Source organism: Halichoerus grypus, chromosome 7 (assembly GCF_964656455.1).
Source record: "Halichoerus grypus chromosome 7, mHalGry1.hap1.1, whole genome shotgun sequence".
NCBI lineage: Eukaryota > Metazoa > Chordata > Mammalia > Carnivora > Phocidae > Halichoerus > Halichoerus grypus.
The window spans coordinates 99,717,409-99,742,069 of record NC_135718.1 but is presented as its reverse complement, the minus strand read 5'-3'; the positions used below and the strand labels follow the sequence as shown (position 1 = coordinate 99,742,069).

The 24,661-nt window shown below is 39.4% G+C and overlaps 1 protein-coding gene across 2 annotated transcripts in view; it reads left to right on the top strand.

Annotated features, from left to right (window-relative positions):
- The window catches only part of F5 (coagulation factor V), an 86,183-nt gene that overhangs the window by 1,683 nt on the left and 59,839 nt on the right, over window positions 1–24,661 (top strand). For both annotated transcript variants that reach the window (XM_078077932.1, XM_036097991.2), the window contains exons 2-5: window positions 1,262–1,344; window positions 8,284–8,406; window positions 20,735–20,947; window positions 22,835–22,978. In XM_078077932.1, coding sequence (XP_077934058.1) covers window positions 1,262–1,344; window positions 8,284–8,406; window positions 20,735–20,947; window positions 22,835–22,978 — 563 coding nt within the window. The remainder of the gene's footprint in view (window positions 1–1,261; window positions 1,345–8,283; window positions 8,407–20,734; window positions 20,948–22,834; window positions 22,979–24,661) is intronic.

The window sequence follows — 24,661 nt, the reverse complement described above, 5'->3', positions numbered from 1 at the left end:
CTCTGAAAAATAACAAGCAGGATACTGGAAGCAGAACCACATAGGGCAAAAGCCTGACTCACATGCGGGGGGAGTCTAAAGGGAACCATGTCTGCTGATCTGATCCCCTCATCCTGTGGTTGAGTTTCCAGAATTCTGGTAAGAGTCATGCCTCTGGTGTCAATTATTGAGCCAAAATCATACAATGACAACCTAGACCAACTGTCAATATTTTTGAATCTCAAATCATGTCATTTTCCTCTGGTACTTTCTTGTGAAAAATCTAACCTGTATATCTAGCTGTTTAAGCTAAGAACTTGTACTAAGTGTCTTGCACCTACAGCTGAATGATACTTAGTGTAAGGAGATCAACATACAGCACTGCATTCTTTGCCAAAATATATTTTAGCACAAAGCAAAGATCTTTCCTCTTACTTCATCTAATATTAGCAGGAGAATGCCTTTTAGAGGTGGAATATATCTATTATTCTTGTCTGAAGTCTGAAGTAAATGTTTTTGGAAACTTCCCTAAAGAAAGTTGTTCAGTCATTTACAGGTATGTGGTAATATATATTGAAAATAAAAACATATATTTTTTCCCCCTCTAGAGTTCGAGGGTCCCACTCTCCCTGCCTCCCTTTCTGGGAATTCTTTACCATGAATATAATGGTTTCACCTCTTTGAGTCTTGGTTCTGCCATTTATCCATTGTTTCTCCTCTGGACAAGTGACTTAGATTTTCCAAGACTTGCCTTTTTCATTTGGTTTGTTCGTTTTCAGTACGAATGCCCAGGGCTTTAACTCCATTAGTCATCTGCAACTTCTCAACCTGAAATAGGGTCCACCAAGTCAATGGTTCTCTATAATGTTCCCCAGTAATTTAAATCTGTATATGATTCATCAGTTAAAAAATACCCCATGTATTTATTCATAAAGAATTTGGTTATATTTTTAGTCATTTAAAATCTAAGCATAAAGTTTGGGTTCACACAATGATCTTGGGTTCTTTTTTAGAAAATGGATTCTGAGTAAGAGGATTAGTTAAGGCAGACTAAATGTGGGAAAGAACGGTTACCACAACAGAATATTCTTGAAGAGATCAATAATTATTTTATTTACCCCACATATTATTCATATTTATAAAACCTTGCATTTCTGAAATACAATTAAAATACTATTATCCCTACTACATATCTGAGGACATGAGAAATCCATTTGTTTTGTGATGTGAGATGTAGATGTCATATATGACTTTCAAATTAATTTCTGTATTTGATTTCTAGTTCGAATCCTTCCTTTAAGAAAATTGTCTACAGAGAGTATGAACCATATTTTCAGAAAGAAAAACCACGATCCAAAACTTCAGGTAAGCCTGAAGTACACCATTTAATTTTAAAGATAAATCTCTATGATAATTTGATATTCCTGGATATCTAAAATATCTATTTGGTGACATTTTTTTAGAAATGTGTGCTTTTGTTGTTTTTAACCAGTATGGGCTTCATAATTTGTCGAGCCCAGTGAAAAATGAAAATGTGGGGCCTGGGATTCATATTTTTGAGAATTTCAAAATGGTGTCAGCAAAGCATTAAGCCAGAGGGCCCTTCTTGCCCATGAGGGGACATGCTCATGAAGCCAGCTATTTTTAACACCAATCAAAAAGCTCAACAAAACTTTTAAGAGTTTGAATTTTATTCATTCATCAAACAAATTACTGTTGAGCGCCTGCTATGGGCTGGGTATTGAAGAAGGCACTATGGATGCCACAGTGGACAATGCAGAACCACATCCTGCCTTCCTGGAGCTTATGGTTTAGTTTATTGAGTGCAAATGAACCCTAGCAAATGATCTTTTGCTTCCATCCAGCTCCCTAGACTCATTCAAAGGAACCATATATGGCTGGTTCTTTTGCATCTGTTTTTCCCATCTCTTCTCCTGATTTATTTAGTGTGTGGTATACAACAGCTGTCATTTTCAAAGAAAAATCTTTTTCCTCATCTTTTTTTTTTTAAGATTTTATTTGTTTATTTGGGGGGGGGTGGGGAGGGTGAGGGAGAGGAGCAGAGGAAGAGGGAGAAGAAGACTCCCTGCTGAACTCAAAGCCAGCTGAAGCCTGATATGGGGCTTGATGTGGGGCTTGATCCCAGGACTCTGAGATTATGACTGAGCTCAAGTCAGACGCTTAACAGACTGAGTCACCCAGGTTCCCCTTTCCTCATCTCTTCTTTAATCAAAGAAAGTAGGTTGAATGGGTTTTGGGGTACCATATTTCACAGGAATGATAGAGGCCATTAAGAAAGAACTTCTTCCCTTGGATCCCCTGGTCAATAATTCTCTCATCCTTTCATACTAACCAAGTGAAGACCAGTCAGCTTTCCCACACTCATCCTTCTACCTCTCTGTGCAAATTGTTTTGTCCTGCCTCCTCTGATCTCCTTTTATCTTCAGTCTTCCTTTGGCTAGAGCCTTCCCTTCAGTCAAAACTCAACAACAATAAAACAAAACACGACTGTGTTCAGGTCGAACCTCATCGAGAAGAAAATCTCCCCTTGACTCTGCTGTTTCCTTCAGTGCCGTTTTCTATATGAGTCGTCCACTCCATTCTCTGTTAACATTGTTTCCTCCCTAATCCTCTCTAATATAAGTCCACTAAAATGACTCTCAGAAAAGGGCACCCATGACTCCGAGATGCCAGAACCAATGGTTTCTTTCCAGTTCTTTTCCCACTTGACATTGCGAGGACATTTAGTGATCTCCCTCTTGAAACTCCCTTTACTGCTTTCCCCAGCACCACTTCCCTTGGTAATGGATGTGAAGGAGGAAAATGAGAGCAGGAGGAACTTATAGACAACTCTTTCCTGAAACTTGGCTCCACATGCGAGGAGAGACAGGGTAGTTCTGGAAGGGAATGAGGGGCTTAAGTATATTTTGGACTTTTACAAACAAGAATACAGTGACTTAAAATATCCAGTAGAAAAGGGGAGGGTAATAACATCTGAGGGAGAATAATGGCTGGAGCCAGACTCAGAAGAAATAGGAAGTGATGCGATTCAAAGCTTGGGCTGAGTTGGCTTGAGGTAGAAGAAGTACTACCTTCACAGAGGCCGGCAAGGCAACAGACCATAACGTTACTCCTAAAATTAGTTTGTAGTTGTGCGCAGAAAGTTGAAGGATCTCCTGTCCTCTGTCACAGAGTCTTTTCGTTTTCATAGCTCTGGCTCCAAGCTTAGTATATTAACAACAGACACTTAAGAAATATTTAATTAAATTAAACTGTAGGTGGGTAAAGGGAAAATGAGCTGGGAAACATATTCACTGGGCCTGGAAAAAAAGAGGAATTGGACAGGTGTTTAGAGCCTTACCTGTGTGATTTTTGCCAAGTTAACTGAATTTAAATGTCTGGACCCTGTAGCCCACTGTGCTGAGTACCATAAGTGTTAGAAAGGCCAGGGCCAGGCTGGAGACTATCTTCTGAGCAAGAAGGAGTCACTGGTAGTTTTTGGAGAGGAGAGTACTGTGATCAAAATCCTTTGAGATGGGGCGCCTGGGTGGCTCAGCCGATTAAGCGGCTGCCTTCGGTTCAGGTCATGATCCCAGGGCCCTGGGATCATCCTGCTGATCAGGGAGCCTGCTTCTCCCTTTCCCTCTGCTACTTACCCTGCCTGTGCTCTCTCTCTATCAAATAAATTAATAAAATCTTTAAAAAAAATCCTTTGAGATGATTAGCTTTTGTAGAAATTTCCTGATTCAACCTCATTAATAAGAAGTAGACCTTGATCATTAATTTATGTTTAAGCCCTGTGCACTTAAAACATCATCTTTCTGTTGACCCCTGTGTATCTCATAACACACTTGTTTTATGTGAACTCTGAGGCATTTTAACACCATTTTTAAGCAGCTTCTTCCTGAATTCTCGAAGTTACTTAACTATAAATCCCTGGAAGGCAAAGGTAGTATTTTATTCATCTTTGTATCCCTATAGTAGCTGATACAGTGAGGCAAATCTGGGGTAAAGCCTATGAAGCTCCGAGTGTAAACACTGCCATTGACTATGTGACCTGCCCCATTCCCAGCCTGGTCCTAGGTCATTGGCACCTTTCCCCTATTTCCTGCTCTGCCCATCTGGCGGGTGTGATTCTAGCTGAACCCTGAACAAATGAGTTGTATGACACTTCTGCCTCATGAGCCCAGAAGTCACTGTAATTGTGGGTGGGGCGAGGCTGTAGGACTGGGGGTCTGAAGGTGTCCATCCAGCGAGGTTTGCAGACATGTGGACAGGTGGAGGTGCTGGGCTCATTTTCAGGAATCCTGCCTGGGGCTTTAAAATGGCTAGTGTTGACTCTGAATTTTTTCAAGGAAGGTTATGAACTGTCTGCTCCTGAAGGGGTTTTAAGCTAGCTGCAGCAATGGGCTTCCCTGTTTTCTGTAATTTATTATTCACCTGAGTGCAGGGGATTGGATTAGCTGACTTCATGTTGTCCTTTCCAACTCCAAAACTGCATGAAATTGGGTACATGCTGTGCTACCTTCCTGGGGCCACAAGATAGGCGACTCCTTCCCCCACTTCGGTGGCTGGGTCCCAGGCTATCTGGCTGACGGAGGAGCTAACCAGAAGCTCAGGCAACATTCAGGCATGTGTTTGCCCACATGCAGGAAGGTATTTGGTTTGCATTTATGAAAACATCCCTTTGTTTTGCCTTAATTCCGAAGAAACAGAAAGGGAGGCAAATAAATACTCCAGACCATTCATTGCAGCAAGAGGTCTTATTAGGTTAAATAACTTAGGAGACTTATCCTGGGCACTGGGCATTTGTAGCCATGTGATGCCAACAAACAAATCACCCGAGCAAGGCAACCATGGCAACAAAATGCAGTGCACACTGTGACTACACAGTCAGCACTCTTTTGGGCTCCTGGGCATTCCCGTGAGGTGGGAATAGCCGGTGGGGGCTTCCGTCAGGAGCTAGGACTCAGGGTAGCAGCCAGAAGAGAGAGGTCAGCTAGTGCAGCCAGATGTGGTCAGGAGTCAAAAATGGTGTAGACATTGGAACTATTTCAGGAAAGGGGGTGGTTCTGAACCTACTCTGTGCAAGGTAGTAGAGAAAGCTTTGGTTCAAGAGTCCAGAGACCTGAGATCTAACCCCAGCAGTGCCACCCAATGATTGACTGACCTTGAGCAAGCCATCCTCCCTGCCCCCACATCCCAGGCTTTGTAAGTATCTCTAAAATGAGGATTGAACAATGTGACCTCCACAGTCCTGTGTAAAGCTAACACACAAGCAAACAAAAAGCTTCAGGCACAAGATCAGCATAAACTCTAGTACTGGGAATTCAGTGAAAGCAATAAGAAAACTGCGGGTAGAAAGATAGAAGTAGGGGAAGAGGGCTTCTGACTCAGAGATCCTGTTTTCCCATTGCCAATAGGTAACAAATTGCTGCAAACGGTAGCTTAGAACAACACAAATTTATTATCTTATAGTTCTTGAGGTCAGAAGTCCAAAATAAGTTTCACTGGGTTAAAATCAAGGCATTGACAGAGCTCTCCTCCTCTGGGGGAGAACCGTCTCCTTGCCTTTTCCAGTTACTAGAAGCAGCCTGCATTTGTGAATTCGTGGCCCTTTCCTCCCTCTTCAAATCCAGCAGGGTTGTGTCTTCCAATTCTGAATTCAGCTTCTCCTGCATCCCATTTATAAGGACCCTTGATTACATTGGGCCCTCCTGGATAATAATCTAGGAAACTCTCCCATTTCAAAATCCTTACCTTAGTCACTCCTGCAGAGCCCCTTTGGCCATCCCAGGGAGCATATTCACAGGTCCCAGGAGTTAAGATGTGGACATCTCTGGGGGGCCATTATTCTGCCTACCATATCTACCAAACAAAACCCTCCCTCAGTGTCCCCATTTCAGAGAATGGTACCCTTGTGCACCCAGGCCCCCACCCCACCACCCAGCCAGAACGTCACCAGCCAGCCATGGCAACTTGGTCTCCCTCACCCTCCACCTGTATCCCATCCATCAAGTCCTGACAGTTTGATCTCCTAATAGCTCGCTAGTATGTTCTCATCACCTCCACAACTATCACCTTACACTAAGTCACCAACATCACTTCCCTGGAGCTTTCTATCTGTTCTCTCAGCGTCCACTCTGAGTTCTCCCCAGCTCATCCTCCACCAATGCACCCAGAGATTTAAAACCCAAAATCTGGTCCATGTCTCACCCCTGCTAAAAACTCTTTATTGGCTTCCAGGTACACTCAGAGGCAAAACTCTAAAAGATGTAGAAAGCTGTACATGACGGGGCCTCTGGTCATGCCTTCAGCCTCACGTTCTGCCTCTCTCTTTTACCTTTTAAACTTTACCTTCACTGTGGCCATCTGTCAGTTCTCTGAATAGGCCAAGTTTTCTGGTGCCACAGGCCCTTTGTGCATGCTCATCCCACTCCCTGAAATGCCCCTGCCCATGCCTTTGCCTCTTTGCCTTTGGACTTCAATTAAAGCATTGCTTCCTCAAGGAAGTGTTTCCCAACCCTGATCCCCTCCCTGCCTCCAAGATTAGATAAGATCCCTCTGTCAAATGCTTTCCAGAGTATCCCGTGCTTTTCTTTCATAATACTTTCCACAGTTTGTAATTTAATGTTTGTGTGATTATTTGTTAAAATCTGTCTCTCCTACTTTTTTTGTAAGCTCTGTGAAGGCATCTATTTTACTCACCATTACAATTCTGTAAGTGGAGGCCTTATAAACATGATCATCACCCCTGCAAACCAATACTGGTTGAATGCCATGACTGCTGTCCCTTTCTTCTCAAGCTCCTGTGATCCCTGCTGGGTGGAAGCCACCCCCACAGAGTTTACAGATGGCCAGGAAGTGAGAGCGGTCATCTCTTGTCACTTGTCTGAAATAGGACTTCTGGTGACAGGTTCTCAAGCTTGAAAAGACATCAGAATCGCTCAGGAGCACATGTTAAAAGTGTGCTCCCAAACTCCACCTCCAGAGGCTCGATTTTTTGGGGCTGAGATAGGAATCTGCCTTTTAGTTAGACCCCATGAGATTCTCATGCAGAGAATCCAAGGACTACATTTTGGGAAATTCTCATTTATGATTCTTCCAAAGTCCGATTCAAATATCACCTCCTCCCCTAACTCCTCAGACAGAACTGGTCCTTCATCCTCTCTACTCCTAGAGTACTTTGCCCACATCTCAGCGGTAGCTCCTACCATATGTTTATCCCCAAACTAGCTTGAGAACTCTTTGAGCACAGGGACGGTGTCTTATTTGCCCATGTGGCCCCAGGACTCAGCACGCCTGTCATGTAGTACATGAAACCTCACTCTTGATATCTGCACTTGTAACCTGTCATCCCACCGTGTCCCACATTGAAGGAAGTGATAACATTGTTTACCCAGTTGCGCAGGTAAAAAACCTCAGGGTCATTCTTGACTTCCCTCGCTCACATGCCACCTCCGACCCATCAGCAAATCCAGCTGGCTCTACCTTCAAATGTCCGGAATCCAACCTCTTCTCACCACTTCCCTGCCACGCATGCCGGCTGCTCTGTACCATCTGCTCTCGTTTCCACTCCCGTCACTGCACAGACTGTTCTCTACACAGCAGCAAGGATGTACTTTTTTTTTTTTTTTTTCAGAATGCACTTTTAAAACCATGCCTGTCTGCTGCACAAAGCCCCAGTGATTCCCCATTTCATTCAGAAGATAATCCAAAGTCCTTACCGAGACCCGTAAAGCCTCACATGATCCGCCCCCTCCGTCATCTCCTCTCGCTCTGCCCGCACTGTTTTTCTTACTGTTCTTTGGACACATCAAGCTCACTCCTGCCTCAGAGACTCTGTACCTGCCTTAGGACCAGAGTACCCTGTGATTTTCTCCCTCGCTTCATTGGGGTCTCTGAGATCTCCCACCACAGGGAGATCTAATGGAGCCAGTCACCTTCCCTCAAATCACCTTGCATAACCGAAAATGAACACCTTTCTTTTCTTGACCAAAGACAGTAATCTCCAAAAATGATAGGGGTCAGAATGGGGTAGACATGGTCAGAACTATTCCTTCTCTCTCTGGACTTGCCTGGGGCCCAAGACAAGCATTTCTACCTTCCTGTTCTGACCTGACTGCATGCCATGTAGAGACAATGTGCTGGCAAAACCTTCTAGATTGAACACAAGCAAGCCAGCCTCAGGACCAGGAGGAATAACAGCCATCACTCATGGGGTTCTCTGCATGTCTCCATGCTTAGCAGCTCTGTCTTTGGTAGTCCTGAACATAGATATATTATAAATCCTTGTCTCCATAGGACTTCTTGGGCCTACTTTATATGCTGAAGTTGGAGACATGGTGAAGGTTCACTTTAAGAATAAGGCAGACAAGCCTGTAAGCATCCATCCTCAAGGAATTAAATACAGTAAATCCTCAGAAGGTAAGAGTAATTTAATATCCCCAGTATTAGACATTTAAAACCATATTTTTAATCACATGTTAGAGAAATCTCCTTTCCTTCAACTGGTAATTATGAAAGTTTTTGCCTTTGTAAGTTTCAGAGAGAAAAATGAACAAATTCTGGAGTCATCTAGACCTCAGGTTTTCACTAGGTTCTTGCTCTTTAACAGTTGGATGGGCAAATTACCTAATCTTTCTGAATTCCAATTTATTCATCTGTAAAATGAGAACAGTAATACATACACATTGCAAAGTGGTTTAAAGCAAGGGGTCCACAAACTTCTCTGTGAGAAGCCAGATAGTAAGTATGATTGGCTTTGGGATCTCTGTTGTAACTAGTCAACTCTACCTTTTAGTACAAACACCATCACAGACAATGTGTAAGTGAATGAGTATGGCTGTGTCCCAGTAAAACTTTATTTACAAAAACAGACAGCTGGCTGGATGTGGCCCACGAACCGTAGTTTGAAATAGTGACATAAGACTAACCTGACACATAAAGCTCACTTAATAAGTGGTATTTGGTGGTGCTGGTAGTAGAAGTGTTATTAAAATTTTGGACAAAGTGAAATGGTTAAGAACATAAGCTTTGAAGGCAGACTTAGGTTCAAATTCCAGCTGCATCACCTCTGGTTCTATGAACTTAACATCTCTGAGCTTCAGTCTTTTCATCTATAAGATGTGAAGTTATACCCACCCCGTAAGATTGCTTTGAGGATTAAAATGAGACTGTTTAGGTAGTGTATAAAATATGATTCCTAGAACATGGTAAGCCCTCAATAAATCACAACGATGATGATGACAACAATGGCAAAGTTCACGAAGATGAAGGTGACAAAAGTGACCACATCAGCCACGTGGGAGTAAGTACCTGTTGTTGACCTTGTTCTGATTATTTCCATTATGCTGATGTTCAGACCACAACAAGAATAGTGGAGTTCTCTCAGGAGCTGATATAAGGAAATTGTATCCATATTGTAATAGATATTAGTATAATAACAGTTTTAAATAACTTCAGACCTTTCATGACTCACAGATCTTCTTTTTCCCATATGTTACAGCCATCATACCTTTGAAGGGGGCAATTGTGGTTTACAGTTCAGGTTCTGGAAGTAGCCTGCTTGGTGCAAATCCTGGCTTACACTTATTAGCTGTGTGACTTTTGAAAAGTTACCTAACCTCTCTGTGCCTCATCTCTCTCATCTGTAAAATGAGAATAAGAATCATATCTACCTCATATGAGTTTGTTGTCATGAAATCTTTGGATAATGCCTAGCATATGATAAACTCTTGATAGATATTAGACATGATGGTGAAGTTGATTCTTCAATCAAAATGTGTTCCAGTTATGTTTAAAATTTTTAAGTGTATTCAGATAATTTCATATTTACCTGATAATTTATGGATTACAAAGTGACTTTTACATTTATTATTTTTTGTGTAAATTAGTAGTCAAACTCATTCCAACTAAGGTATATATGACTGATAATAGGTTAATGAACTACCTTTCCAGGAATATTTGCATTAGTACTTAATCTTTGGCTTGAGGAAAAACAATGAAGCATTAACTGAAATTTCAGGCATCTTAAAGGGCCAATTTGGCAAGACTCTGAGTGAGGTAGCGTGTGTAGGAGTCTCTCCTACGTCCCTAAAATCATACAGTGGCATAGCAAACAACCATTTAACCTACTTCCGAGGCTTCCAGGCAAGAATTTAGCAGTGTAATGCCAGAGGGAAGAAACCCCAAAATGTCACATCCAGGTTCCATTTCAAATGTGGGAGGAGGTAAGCTTCGTGGACTTTGTATTCCAGCTGGGCTGTTTGCATGGGGAATGAACCTTGCAACATTACCCCCCTTCCTTTCCTCTTTATTTGTTCCTGCACTCCCCCACAGCCAGTCATCTATGAGAAACTGTTTAAGATGCTCCCGCCGCTTCCACTAGTCACCTAAATCTGAGAACGGTAGATACAGACCGGTGGGAAGTGAAATTTTATTTTGGAAATGAGATGCAAACCCTATCTATTTAAGATAGAGTGCCCTATGGTAAAAGACAAGTCTTCTGTTCATTTTAGTGTGCCCTCTGTGTTAAAATAAGGCATCTTCTTCTTGCCTGACACTCACCCTGGCCCACAGCCATCCTCTATGGTTTGAACTATTTGGGGCAGTGTGGAAATCAATTAACCACATACTGAGGCCAGCTACATGAGAATCCAGATTCCTTTTTTGCAGAGGTAGGTATTTGAGAGATGGATGGTGGGAGATTGAGACAATATACTAGGCCTAAGGCAGGACTCAATCGTTGCCCCTATGGCTGCTTGATCTAACCAGTCAATGATCCAACCTTGACAGCAATCCTACTTCTCTGGGAATTAATCCTTGAGCCCCACCAGCGATGTGGAGACCTACTCTCATCAGCTAGAAGGAAAAGATAGCCATGGAAAGAATGCTGGCTTTAGAGCCAGAATGAGCTGGCTTTAAATTTGGGCAATTTGGGGCAATTTTCTTTACCACTAACCTTTAGTTTTACATCTGTGATATGGACATAGCAATTCCTGCCATCAAAGGCTATTACAGGGATAAGTCATAATATATGTAAAGTTCTTGGCACATAGTTGGTACACAACAATGTTAGTTGCTGTTGGTGTGGTTATTTCATGGCTCTTCATGGTGCAGGCGTTGAAATTTGTTTTCAGCAGCTTAGATTGAAGGAAGTCCTTGGCCTTGAATAGTGCTCATCATTTTATTTGTACTCGAATGAAATAAAACTCTCTCATAGAATTTAGATGTCGAAATGAAATAAAATTGCACAGAAAACCTCAGTTATCCAGAGCACAGAGGAATGAGTCATTTTGAATCATTACATTTTCCAGATAGTTTGGGGTTTACTTCTTTAAGTGTCTGAGATATATTTTAATCACTCCGGATATATGTTATATTTCCCCAGACTCTTTAAAACGGAGGATGAGAAGTAAAACTCTAACTCTAAAACTCTCTTCCTAAGCCATTACTTCTAATCTGTGAGATTGTACAAATGTTAGAATTATATGCAGTCTAAGTAAATGACTTGAAACGAAGGTCTATATTATTGTCTATGGTATTGTCTATGGGTAAAGCCCTGAGCTTTCATTCGTGTTTTTTTTGTTTTTTTTAATATCTATTTTGGTTGCCCAGAAGTCTTGTTGCTTTTTTAAATTCTTGACTATGCTTTAGTTAGTTGATGGTTGGAAATCTGAGTTCTGGCCAGGATAGATGCTACTGAGTGTAGAAGTCTCATGCTGGCCTTTCATCCATAAATTGGCAGCACCTGGCATAAATGCCAAGTTGTAGCTTGGTGTTGCCAAACCACTCCCACCTGCACCCCTCCCCAGGCATGCCTGGGAGAAACCTCACTAGTGCACAGGGCGAGGATGAGTAACCCATTTGACAGGTTGGACAAATCACGATTTGTAAAAATACAAGAACATTTCCTTTAGGCATGTATTTGATAGGAATACATTTTTAAACCAGGAAATAAAATATCTGCAGCTGTACCTAATCACTTAAACACTTTCTATCACTAAGCATTTCAATTTGAGACTAAAATTTCAGAAACTGTAGCTTGCTTGCACTGAACTGTTTGTAATGATGCACCTTTGAGCAAATTTTGTTCTTCAGTAAGTTTTCTGTAGCTGTTTTGGTCAATTAACTTTAAAAGTTTGTTTCAGAGTGAATCTTAATATTATTCATTTATTTGCTTTATATCGTCACTTAAATGTGTGAGTTGCATTATGAATGTTTTATCACAAAATTAGTTTTATAATATTCAGCTGTCTGCTAGTAAGCCAACCCTGAATAGAAATGACGGATAGATAGATAGATAGATAGATAAAATGCATTTGCCATCAGAGATTGTTTTTTGCATCTGGTGTTGCCAAATTCTCCATATGAAAACTTAGTCTTTTGGGTTTTTCCGAAGCATTCCAATGCTTGATATAATGTGGACAATGATATGTTTCACTTTTCGTCTGAATATTTTGGCACTTCTTTGAGTATACGATAAATACCCAAAACAAATTGTAGTGGCTGATATAATAATTCTCATAAATCTCAAAAATATGAATTCCCCTTCAAAAGAGACTTGCAATCCCCATGCAGTGGAATCAGTTTCCTTAGAAAACATCGGCATTCTACTTTGCCCATTAACTAAATTACAGCTTCTAGAAGAAGGCTCCTAGTCTTTGAATGCATACTGAAGCACTCACTAATTAATTAAATGGAGAGGAAAAGGGCTGTTCAAAAAAAAATGAGCAACAAGGGAGGATATCAAGAAGGAACACCCTAATGGGTGACCAAAGTGGATCTTTATGTAACTTCACTTTCTCAAACCTTGTACGCAGCATTTTACATTTGAAAAAAAATACTGAGAGCCTTTTGGCAAATAATTGGTTCATGGTGATAAGTAAACAAATTGCAACGCTGACTATGGACTGAGAAGGAAGTGAACAGACTTGAGTAAATATAAAATAAAGGGTTACCCTTGTGTGAAGAATCTGTCCTCGCAAGAAGCTGAACAAGGACTTCTTGTGCTTTAGCACAATAGTCTTTCCTGTCCATTTCACCCCTCTTCAGTTAAGAGCTTAAACTTTTATTTTGATTACAACGTCAAAATCAGATTCACCAAAAATGCATTTCATAAATGCTTCCTTTAAGTAGCTGTTTATATTTCATGCCTCATATTATGTAGGTTGTGAAATCAAAGCTACAACATGCCTGTTTTATTCTAGACTAAATGTAAGATAAAATACTTTGAAGTTAAAAGAATAAAAACATTGATTAAATTATCCCAAAATTATCTCATTAGTAATCCTCACTCAGTATAATTAGAGAATCTTTCCCCGTGTACAAATTTATTCACTATTTGTTTCAAGAAGCTCATAATTCACCTTTTAAGTAGTATAGTAAACTTAATTAAAACCATTTATTCAATTATTTTAAATTTATCTTGTATGTAACTTCATATTCATATTCATGAATATGAAATTCTCAATAATTTACTTTGGTCAGCTATACAGACATTTAAAAACCATTGTTTGTTCAAATAAAACTGGATATGAAACCCTGACCATTTAAAAATAAATTTGATATTGTTCAAAAATCAGTCACACTGCTATATTTAGTATGTGTTAAATTGAAGTCTTTTAGGTGATTCTTAGATATTTATATTGTTTGGTTCTTATTATGAGGCACAATGTGTTCTAACTGTGGCTTCTCCACTGAAGTGACCCTAAAAGAAATCTAGAGGTGAAGCCCATCACAGCCAAGGCACCAGCATGTACCCTACTGTTGACTGAGCTATGAACCCCTCAGGGTCTTACCCACTTCTTTATATTTGTGTCCAGGAAACTCCCACAGAGCCTGGAAACATGGTCATGATGATGATGATTTCTGAACTGAGGGACTGAGGGGTGGATTAAAAAGTAGAGCCTACATGTTATTTTCCCCTTTCTCTGAAATTTTGCTGGTGATTGTGAACAACTACCTAATCTTATTACCAGTTTTTACCACTTTCAGAGTAGATATGTCACCACCTCTAATCTTTCTCACATGTGTGAAGAGAACTCAAGAACACTTAGCTACATCTTATCAGAGGTAAAACACAGAGGAAAAGAGGCTGTATCAATTGCAAAGTGGCTGAGAAAGAAAATAGTCAATATACTAAAATGTATTGCAACAGGCTGCCATAGCATTGGTTAGGAGCCAGACATTTTACATATGTTTTTAGTCCTCATTACCCATCAAAAAAGTAATACTATTGCTAGAGAAAAGATTATAGTGTTACAAATGAGAAATGTGAGGCTAAAAGGGAGGTTAAAGAAACTCCCAAATTCACACAGTCAGCAAGTGATACAACCAAGAAATTTCAATTTTGGACTCTCCCACAATCTAGTGAGAAAAATTATCATTAATTATATACTCTCACAAATATTTAATTAAAATTATGATGAATATTATATGTATTTATGAATACTATTCTCTAATAGTATATATAAATATCATACATACAAATATATATCAAATATATATCAGGGAATGGGTAACCTGGCATTTAGGCTGATGTCTGAAGGATGAGCATGCATTTATCCAGAGAAAGAGAGGAAGAACTTCCAAAAGTTCTCTCTCACCCTACAAAGAATATCACATTTTGTTCTTTTGAGAACTTCTAAAGGCAATGGAAAGAATGCCACTTTCCACTATAGGAATTTCCTATGATGTTTTGACAGCTGGAACAATGGAAGCATCATGTCCAGGAACATCATTTTCTAACTTCATGAGGCCAAGAATCAGGAAGCATTGAATAAGGGCCATCATGCTTGATTCAAGATAGCTCTAGTCAACAACTTGCCATGCCAGGTCCAGTCAATAGACAGGGTTTGACCTGAGAGGGCAACTCTCCTTATCAGACCTGTTTGTTCTTTGCTTCCAAAGCTATTTTGTAACTTTCCAGAGACAATTCTTCCTGTTTATTAGCAGAGACTCTTCCTTATAAACTCTTTCTTTCTTTTTGATTTAGACTGAAATAATATTATTACTCTCAGGAAATTGTTCAAGCTTTTAACATTTCTCAACTCCTTATTATTCAGATTCTAATATTCATATCCTTTTCATCATCAGAGTGAAAGTTCAGCCTATGGTCGATATTGATTATCCATGTCAAACTATCTTTGAGGGGAAGAAAAGATACAATGGAATCCCATGTTAAGATTTTCACCAGCACAACGGTCACAACTCAGATGCCTATAGCAGTCAGGAGGCTAATTCAATGAAAAAGTATGTCCTTTAGGGACTGGGGACCACAGAGTCACTGTCCTAACTAAAGGAGGTAGCCAGGATTCAGGATAGGCAAATTCTATGCAGGAATTTTATCCAGTGTCACAAGAACAACATTTTAGTTGTTGTTGTTGTTGTTGTTGTTGATGTTGTTGAAGACAGCAACTCAGATTCTTAGATAGTATCTCCATAATGTTAATGTTGGCATTTAATTTGTTGTAATACCATGTAATCTTAAACACCTGTGAGCTAAGACTTGATAACCTTGATTTTAGCCCACAGGGTCTTAAATCTTAGGAATTCAATACACTCTCAGTGAGCACCTTCTCCATGCTAGGCACTGTGCAAAGTACCAGAGATATTAACACAGATATAATCCAGCACCTGCCTTTGAGTTGCTCACATTCTGGTGACAGTAATGTGTGTGATACAAATAGTTATTATCTAGTTGGAGAAAATGAAATAAATCATACAGTGCCATACCTATTTAATTATAAATTATGATGGGTGCTGTAAAAGAAAAATACGTAGCACAATTAGAGATCAGGAAAGGAGTAAGCTTACATTTAAGGTGACATCTAAAGGATGAGCACACATTTATCCAAAGGAAGACAAAGAGGTGGAACACTCTAAGCAGAGGAAGTGGTATCTGTAAAGACCCTGAGGTAAGATGGAATTTGGCTTGTTTGGGGAACTAAAAGTTGGCCTAAGAGAGGGATACATAGTAAACAAGGGGAAAAGTCACACACAATGAGAGTGTAGAGAGAAGTAGGGTGGTCCATATTAAGAATTTTGTGAAAGAAGAAGCTATTTTTAGGATTTTAAGCAGGACTATGACAAAGTAAGACCTGGAGTTTCAAGGGATTATTCTGTATACAAGTTGGGAAATGGATTGGGAGGGTACTCTTGTACCAGAATCCCAGTGACCAGTTAATAGGCTAATTCTGGAGTCTAGTTTTATCCTAGGGTGATGGCATTAGAGACACAGAGAAGAGTGCAAACTTGGGATATATATTTTGGGGGTAGTTGGTCGCTGTTGGAGTACAAAATGTGCACAGCTTAGAGGGTACGGAGGGAGATGACACTGGATAAGTAGACTGGAAAAACTCATGAATGACTTCAGCCGCCATGATAACAAACTTGGACTTTATCCTATGGGTAAGACAATGCTCTTGAAAGTTTTGCAGAATGAGTTAACACAGTTGGATTTGTGTTGAGCAAATAGTAACCTGATTCACTCTCCTGTCAAGACTTTATGGTCCCTCTGTAACTAATCTTTTCCATATACCATCACTGTAATCACCATCAATAAATTGTCAGCTTCTAAGAGCATTAAAATCCATCTTCGTTTCCTATCTGTAAGGCTGATATCATGACTATCATATTATTTCAAGTTTGGTTGTATTCTTTCCCATACATACAAAGATGATGCTCTGTCCTATGGAGATATGTCAGTAAATCTAGATATCTCTACCAACTCTTCTATCTCATGGCTTCCATGCTCAGAACCTCATGTGGTATAGTAATGCATGTTGCTGCCATGCCTGAATGCCTCATTGATGATAGATGCATGTGCCTTATTTCACACTCCTCTATCTGGAGAGCCCAAACATATGTTGATGCTGTGCAAGCTCACATGAGTGTGAATGGAATTGATTTTCCTGATGATGTGCAATTAGACAACAGTAGCTAACATTGTTGCAATATAAAAAAGTCTACATAGAAATTTAGCATCTCAGACTTTGACTTCTGGAAATGAGGGATCAGATTTACCCTTTTGCTTAACAACTAGACAGGCAGACAGACAAAATACATGAAACAGCAGTTTTCAGACACTGAACAACAGACAATACAAGAGAATACTCCATGGGAGAAGAATAACAAATGAGGTGGGTCCTATGTGTACCCAAGCTCACTGCATGGAGAGGGTTTCAAGGGCGTAGCATAATGAGGGTGAACCCAAGCAGAGCTCAATAGTCCTTTGAGTTAAGAAAACAGAGTTTAGACTTTTGGTAGGCCAAAGTGTCTGGATTTGCAGGACAGAATCCTGAAGAGGACGGTACAGACACAGAGAATGAGTTCTTGAGAATCTATGCAGAGGTCTTGTCAAAGTCTTTAACTAAGTGCTGATCTGCACATGCATGTGAGGAAAATATTAAAAGTAAGGAAAATACCACCAGAAAGTAACAGGCAGAATAGTCCCTGGACCACACACATAAAAATAGTTTATGTTCCCAACATCAAACATGGAAAGACCTCCTAACAAATGGGCACTGAGTAGAGATAGAATCAACAGAAGGCACAGGAGTTGGATAAAAATAGTCTAGACTGCAGACTACTCAGAAGGTGACAAAGCCTTAAAAACAAGACTTGAAGGTATCAAATCAATTCCATGTCTCTTAACTGTTTGCCAACATAAAATACTATTTACAAGAATGGAACAAAATCCAGCAAGCAACATGTAAAACTCACAATGCTGATAAAAATTAATAAGCATTAAAAGAAGCAGGAAAAGTACTACCCATAACCAAGAAAAAACTTAATCAATAGAAACAGATCCAGAAATAAAAGAAATGATAGAACTGGCAGGCAAAGACATTAAGACAGCTATTATAAATATTCTTCATATGCTCCAGAGCATGATGAGGAGAGAAATAGAAGACATAAAAACGCATAAATGGAAACTTTACAGATGAATATAATAGCTGAAGTGGGAAGTACACCACCAGATGAGATTAACAGCCTTGTAAAACAAAATATTAGAGAATATTATATATAGCAATAGAAACTATCCAAATGAATCATGAAGATAAAAAAGACTGAACAAAATTAACAAAGCATCAGTAATCTATAGGACAATATCAAGTGATGTCACATATGTGTAATTAGAATCCTAGAATGGGGAGGAACAGAAGAAATATTTGAAGAAATCAAGGCTGAAAAATTTCCAAATGTGATGACAGCTATAAACCAACAAAGGCTTGATAAAACCAAGAAGAAGAAAAATGAAGAAAACTATACCAAGGCACATCATAATCAAGTTACTAAAGACCTGTGATGAAGAGAAAATGTTAAAAGCAGTCAGAACAACAACAACAAGAAGACACAGAAACAAAAATAAGAATGACAGCAGACGTCAGTAGAAACAATGCAAGCCAGAAGACAGTTAGGGATATCTTTAAAGTACTGGTGTGGAGCGGGGGAGGGCAATTTGTCCACTTAGTGTTCTATACCAAGCAAAAATATCTATTTAAAATGAAGAAAAAATAAATGCTGTCTTAAGCATAGAAATAAGAAATAATTTCTCACTAGCAGACCAGAAAAACATGTTAAAGGAAGTCTTTTGGTCAGAAAAAAAAAATGATATTAAAAGGATATTTGGATCCACAATAATGAATAAAAAGCTTCAGAAATGGGTAATATAGAGAAAATTTTTCCTCATTTTTAATCTGTTGAAAAAATAATCATCTAAACTTTAAATTTATTTAATACAATTAAATACGATTTATTACAGGGTATAGTATATATGCAGAAGTAAACTATGCATACTAAACAATAGCACAAAGGCTAGGAGGGAGGAAATGGGAATATACTATTGCAAGTGTCTTATAAGCGAAATGGTATAATATTATTTGAAGGTAGACTCTTCAAGTCTTATCTTGTAAAATGAAGGGCACCAGTAATAAAACAAAGCAAGGTTAATAAAATAATAGTGGAGATAAAAGAAATATTCAATTAATCTAAAAGAAAGCAAGAAAAAGAAAAAGGAATAAAGACCAGATGGATAAATAGAAAATAAGAGCAAGATGGTAGATTTAAACCCAACCATATCAATAATTATATTATAAGCAAATGGGAAGAACACTACAACTAAGAGACAGATTCTAAGACTGGATAAAAAGAAATACCTTACTATAAGCTGAATTTGAGAAATCCACCTTAAAGACAAAGACAAGAAAAAGTAAACGATGGAAAAAGATATACCATACTAACTAACACTAACAAACACAAGAGGGTATATAACGTATTATTCCACTTATATGACCTTAGAGGCAAGAAGAATATAGTGACAGAAAGCACATCAGTAGCTGCTGGGCCCAGCAGGTAGGGGAATATACTGACTGGAAATGGCACAAGGCAACTTCTCAGAGTGATAAAACTGTTCTGTACCTTCATTGTGATGGTAGCTATACAACTGTACACATCTGTCAAAATTCAGCAAACATTATACTTAAAATTGGTGGATTTTATTGTATGCAATTTCAGTAAAGATGATGAAAGGAAGAGCGGGAAGGAGGCAGAAAAAGAGAGGAAGGAAAGGAGGAAGGGAGGAATAAAGAGAAGAAAAGGAACAGGAAAAGAGAATGGGCGGAAAGAAATTAATCATTTGTTTTCAAAAAGCACAATCACTTCAGTAAGAATAGTTTGCACGAGCCCTTCACCCCATCGTGTAAAACATTTGATCCCTTTTTTCGGATCCTGATTGTCTGCCCATGTCTCCACTCTGATGGTCTCCCTTTCGATGTCAAATTTATCAAGCTGTTGTACCAAACAAAGGTAAATGCATCCCAAGAGAAATTCCTGCACCAGCTGATGATAGTGAAACTCACCTACTTAAATGAGGCATGGCTCACACATTTGGCTGTCCATAACACTGACTTCCCCTTCCTGACTTCACTTGCTCCATCTCTAACCACATCTTCTTTTTATTGTTGAAATTCCACCCAAGACTCCACTTCTTTTAATCAACAGCATCTCAGTTCCCTCTCTTCAATAAGAAAGACCAACTTGTACATCCTCCTCTCCCACCAGTCAGGCCCAGAGTATATATGGAGGTGTTAATGGTGGGTCTTCGGATACACAAAGGCAGGAGTAAGACATCTAAACTTCAGATGGTAGACACATTTCATAATCACAACAGCAACTAGACGGCATAGAGGAGCTGGACTCCAAGGCTCTTGGGACAGTTGGGATGTTCAGAAGGTGGAGGTATGATAAAGCAATAAAATAGGGCTCAGGGTGGCAGAGGTGGGGAAGAAGATGTGAAATACAGAAGAAAAACAAAACAACATAGAAACAGCTCTCAGTGTACTCACATCCCATGCTAACAGGCAGTTAAATGGAAGATATCTTGTCAAGCACTATAGAGAAAATAGAAACAAAACCCATCTCATATCCTGAGATGATTTACTGATCAAAGGTGATTCAGCTCTCTGATTATATTTAAATAACAATCCTTTAGGTAGCCTGGAAAATTAACTTTCTAAACCTTAACGAATATACTAGTAGCTCTCTTATTCAATTCAGGTCACCATAGACCAAAGCCCTTATAATTGCATAGACACAGAAGTGGGTATATGGGAATCTTTCCAGATAATGAAGGTTCACTATAGAAAGGCGTATATAGCTCTATAGAGATCTTATGTTCCCCCAGATTTGAGGATGATGAAAAATTGTCCTCAGTGACTGTCCAGATGTTTTCATGACTCTTCTTCTCCAGGTGCTTCTTACTCTGACCATACATTCCCTGTAGAGAAGATGGATGATGCCATAGCTCCAGGCCAGGAATATACCTATGAGTGGAAGATCAGTGAGGACAGCGGGCCCACACACAATGACCCTCCATGCCTTACACACATCTATTACTCCTATGAAAATTTGATACAGGACTTCAACTCTGGGCTAATTGGACCTCTGCTTATTTGTAAGAAAGGTAAAAAAAAAAAAAGCAACAACTAAGATTGAAATGGTAAGATGTACTATAATGGAATGAGGCTTGGGAGAATCTTGGAACCTTTTTGTAAATCAAACAAAGGGAGAAGCACAGAAACCAGATCCTTGCTTGACACTGGTATTGGAGGGTTAGAATCTTCCTGTTTCTTTGAATCCTTCCTTTGTCTCAGTCCTGGGGGACTCTCCCAAGTAAATCCCTGTCTGAGAGTATGTTCTGATACCGGGCCCATATGATGTATAACATTTACCTCAAGGCCAAGTCTTTTTGAAAGTATACCGCAGCCTATACATTGCTGAGAGTACTTGGACAGAACTTTGACTAACATAATTGAGGTTTAGGTTGGTAATATGGTATACAAACATTCAAAACTCCAGCTTCCTTTCTTATAAACAAGCTGGACACTTTGGGTGGCAGATTTTAAACATTCAATTGACTTTATAAAAAAATGCCGTTGGCTGGGCTTAGGAGCAGGCATGAATTTTCATTTTACCCCCAAATAATTCAACCCATCTTTCATTAAAACAATAAACAACCACAATAAACTACACTGTGGGAAATAATATGATAGATTCACCCTCTGTCTATACATACACACATACATTCATAACTCACTTATTCACTACACAAATACACATTTTCATTGCCTGATATAAAAGATACTGTGATGGCACTGAAAAAAATTCAAATTTATAAAAAGCTCTTATTTCATTTTACTTTCATTTACTGTCAGCTGCCTTTCTCAGCTGTGAGAATGGATTAATCTTGACCTCAACAAATTCTCAAATGCCTCATTACATGTACAAGCAAGATGGCTGTATGAAACTTGGAGTGTACTTTGCCAACTGAGCTAAAGTACCTCTTTATTGGCCTGTTGACACTAGAGGAAATAAGTACTTGCACTAAAGCCTTGACAGTCACCAGATGTTTTTTCTTTGTGCCTGATCAAGTTTACCTTTAAATCCCCATTCCTCAAGGCTATGAGGTGTCAGAGAAAATACTTACTGTGGCACCAGGATTTTAATAAGCCCCCAGTCATTATTACTGGATAAAGATGCTATTTTTTTTTAAGATTTTAATTATTTATTTGACAGAGAGAGACACAGCAAGAGAGGGAACACAAGCAGGGCGAGTGAGAGAGGGAGAAGCAGGCTTCCCGCGGAGCAGGGAGCCGGACAAGGAGCTTGATCCCAGGAGCCTAGGATCATGCCCTGAGCGGAAGGCAGACGCTTAACGACTGATCCACCCAGGCACCCCAAAGATGTTATTTTTTAAAGATTTATTTATTGGGGGCGCCTGGGTGGCTCAGTCAGTTAAGCATCTGCCTCCGGCTCAGGGCATGATCCCAGGGTCCTGGAATCGAGCCCCACATCAGACTCCCTGCTCAGCGGGTAGCCTGCTTCTCCCTCTCCCACGCCCCCTGCCTGTGTTCTCTCTCTGTGTCTGTCAAATAAATAAATAAAATCTTTAAAATAAATAAATAAATAAAGATTTATAAATAAATAAATAAATAAATAAAGATGTATTTATTTATTTCAGAGAATGAGAGTGTGCAAGTTGGGGGAGGGGCAGAGGGAGAGAGAGAATCTCAAGCAGACTCCATGCTGAGTGTGGAGCCCGATGCGGGGCTCTATTGCAGGACCCGAGATCAGGACCTGAGCCGAAGTCAAGAGTCAGCCGCCCAACTGACTGAGTCACCCAGGGGCCCCAAGATGCTATTTTTTAAAATAAGAACTTCTTAACGTTATCATTATGATTGACTGCTTGCCTTAATTTTTTTTTTTTTTTTTTTTTTTTTGCTATCTAGGAATACCTAGTGAGAGTGTTCTGTCTGGGATGCTATTAAAAAGTATGTCTTTTCTTTCATAGGCACCCTTACTAAGGATGGGATGCAGAAGATGTTTGACAAACAACATGTGCTGATGTTTGCTGTGTTTGATGAAAGCAAGAGCGGGAGCCAGTCATCATCTTTAATGTACACAGTCAATGGCTATGTGAATGGGACAATGCCAGGTGATGCATGGGCTGCATGCTATCCAACCACAGCAGAATCACCAGTGCCTTTGGTCCCATTGCTTTCCTCAAAGCCATATGGAAGTTGACCAAATACATACTCACTATTTTTCAACTCCTAATCAAAAAGATAATGTAATCCACCTCAGTGGTTGTCAAGATTCCATCATCTGTTTTTTGGTTGTTTTTTTTAATGTTAATACTATTTTATTTAAACCGATATATCCAAAATGTTATCATTTTAACATGGGATCAATATAAGCAATTATTAGTGAGATAGTTTACATTCTTTCTCTTTATAGTAAATCTCTGAAATTCAGCATACCTTTTACCCTCATAGCACAACTCATTCCATGTTCAATAAGTGACAACCATCTTGGACATGCAGCTCTAGACTTTGAACTAACGGTGTCATAAAGGGTTAAAACCGCCCCCCAGGGGGGTGACTTAGGTATTTCAAGGGTTGAATACATAGATGGTACATGTGCACAAATGCTGCCATACTTGGACTCTTGATTCATGAGAAGCCTTGAGAAGAGATCCAAGAAAGCATTTCTAGAACATTCTTCAGAAGAGTGTATTGTTATCATTTGCCAAATTCGTGGCTGTTCACTTGTCAAAATATTTTTTTGAGAAAAGACGCATATATGGAGAATTTTTTTCTTTCTTTTTTTAAATTTTTATTTGAATTCAATTAACATATTATGTATTATTGATTTCAGAGGTAGGGGTCAGTGATTCATCAGTCTTCTATAGAGAAAGAGCGTGCAGCTTAATATATTGGATGTAGGGATCCAAGCAGGTTTCACCTTGCCCTGTGCCTCCAGGAAGATCTCCAAAATACTAGCTCACTCTCCTTCAGTGAGTTCTGTGGTCCCTGCTGCATGGTCCATGCCTTCTTCCACAGAGGGAGCCCTACGAAATACAAATTCAAGGTTAATCCCTAGCAGGAAGGATCAACAGAAAGAATTCAAGGAAGACACTTACAGTGAAGATGAATAGATTAGGAGAAATACCCCACATACAAAAACACTATGAGCATTTCAAAAGGTGATGGATTAGTAATATCCAGTGGCATGTAGGATGTTCTCTCTTTCCATTTGCATGGAGACTATTGTGGAAAAGCAAAATCATAGCAACAATTAAGAGAAAGAAAAACAATAAATCTGACTCCCATCCAGACTTCTTCCATCTCTCTGATAGAAATGACTTAGAACCAAAGATCCTGAGGAAAAAGAATGGAAAAATGAAAACATTATTTTATTAAATAATTCCATATATCAGAACACTAAGCTTCTCAGAAGTCATTCTCTGTATCTAAAAATCACAAGTGGCTTTACTTACTAAAAACAAAACTTGTCAAAAGTTGAGATCTGGACGTTGTTTTTAAATTGTATTCTATTTCATTTGGCTCTATCTTCCCACCTGGGTTATTACAGATGTACTCAGATGACTCTGGTTTTGATTCAGAGTTCCAAAACTTAGTCAGTTGACCTCTGTCTTAGGAGATCTGAGTTCAAGCCTTGCTCATATCTCCAGCTTAGTGTGGTCCTTGGAAGTTTATTTTCTCAATGTGCCTATTTACAAAAATGGATTAACCATTTATCCTGGTGCAGAGGGTGTTTAGGAATTTTTTTACATATAAAATAGCCTTGCCGCTGCTCTAATCCTTAGAGGGGAGTG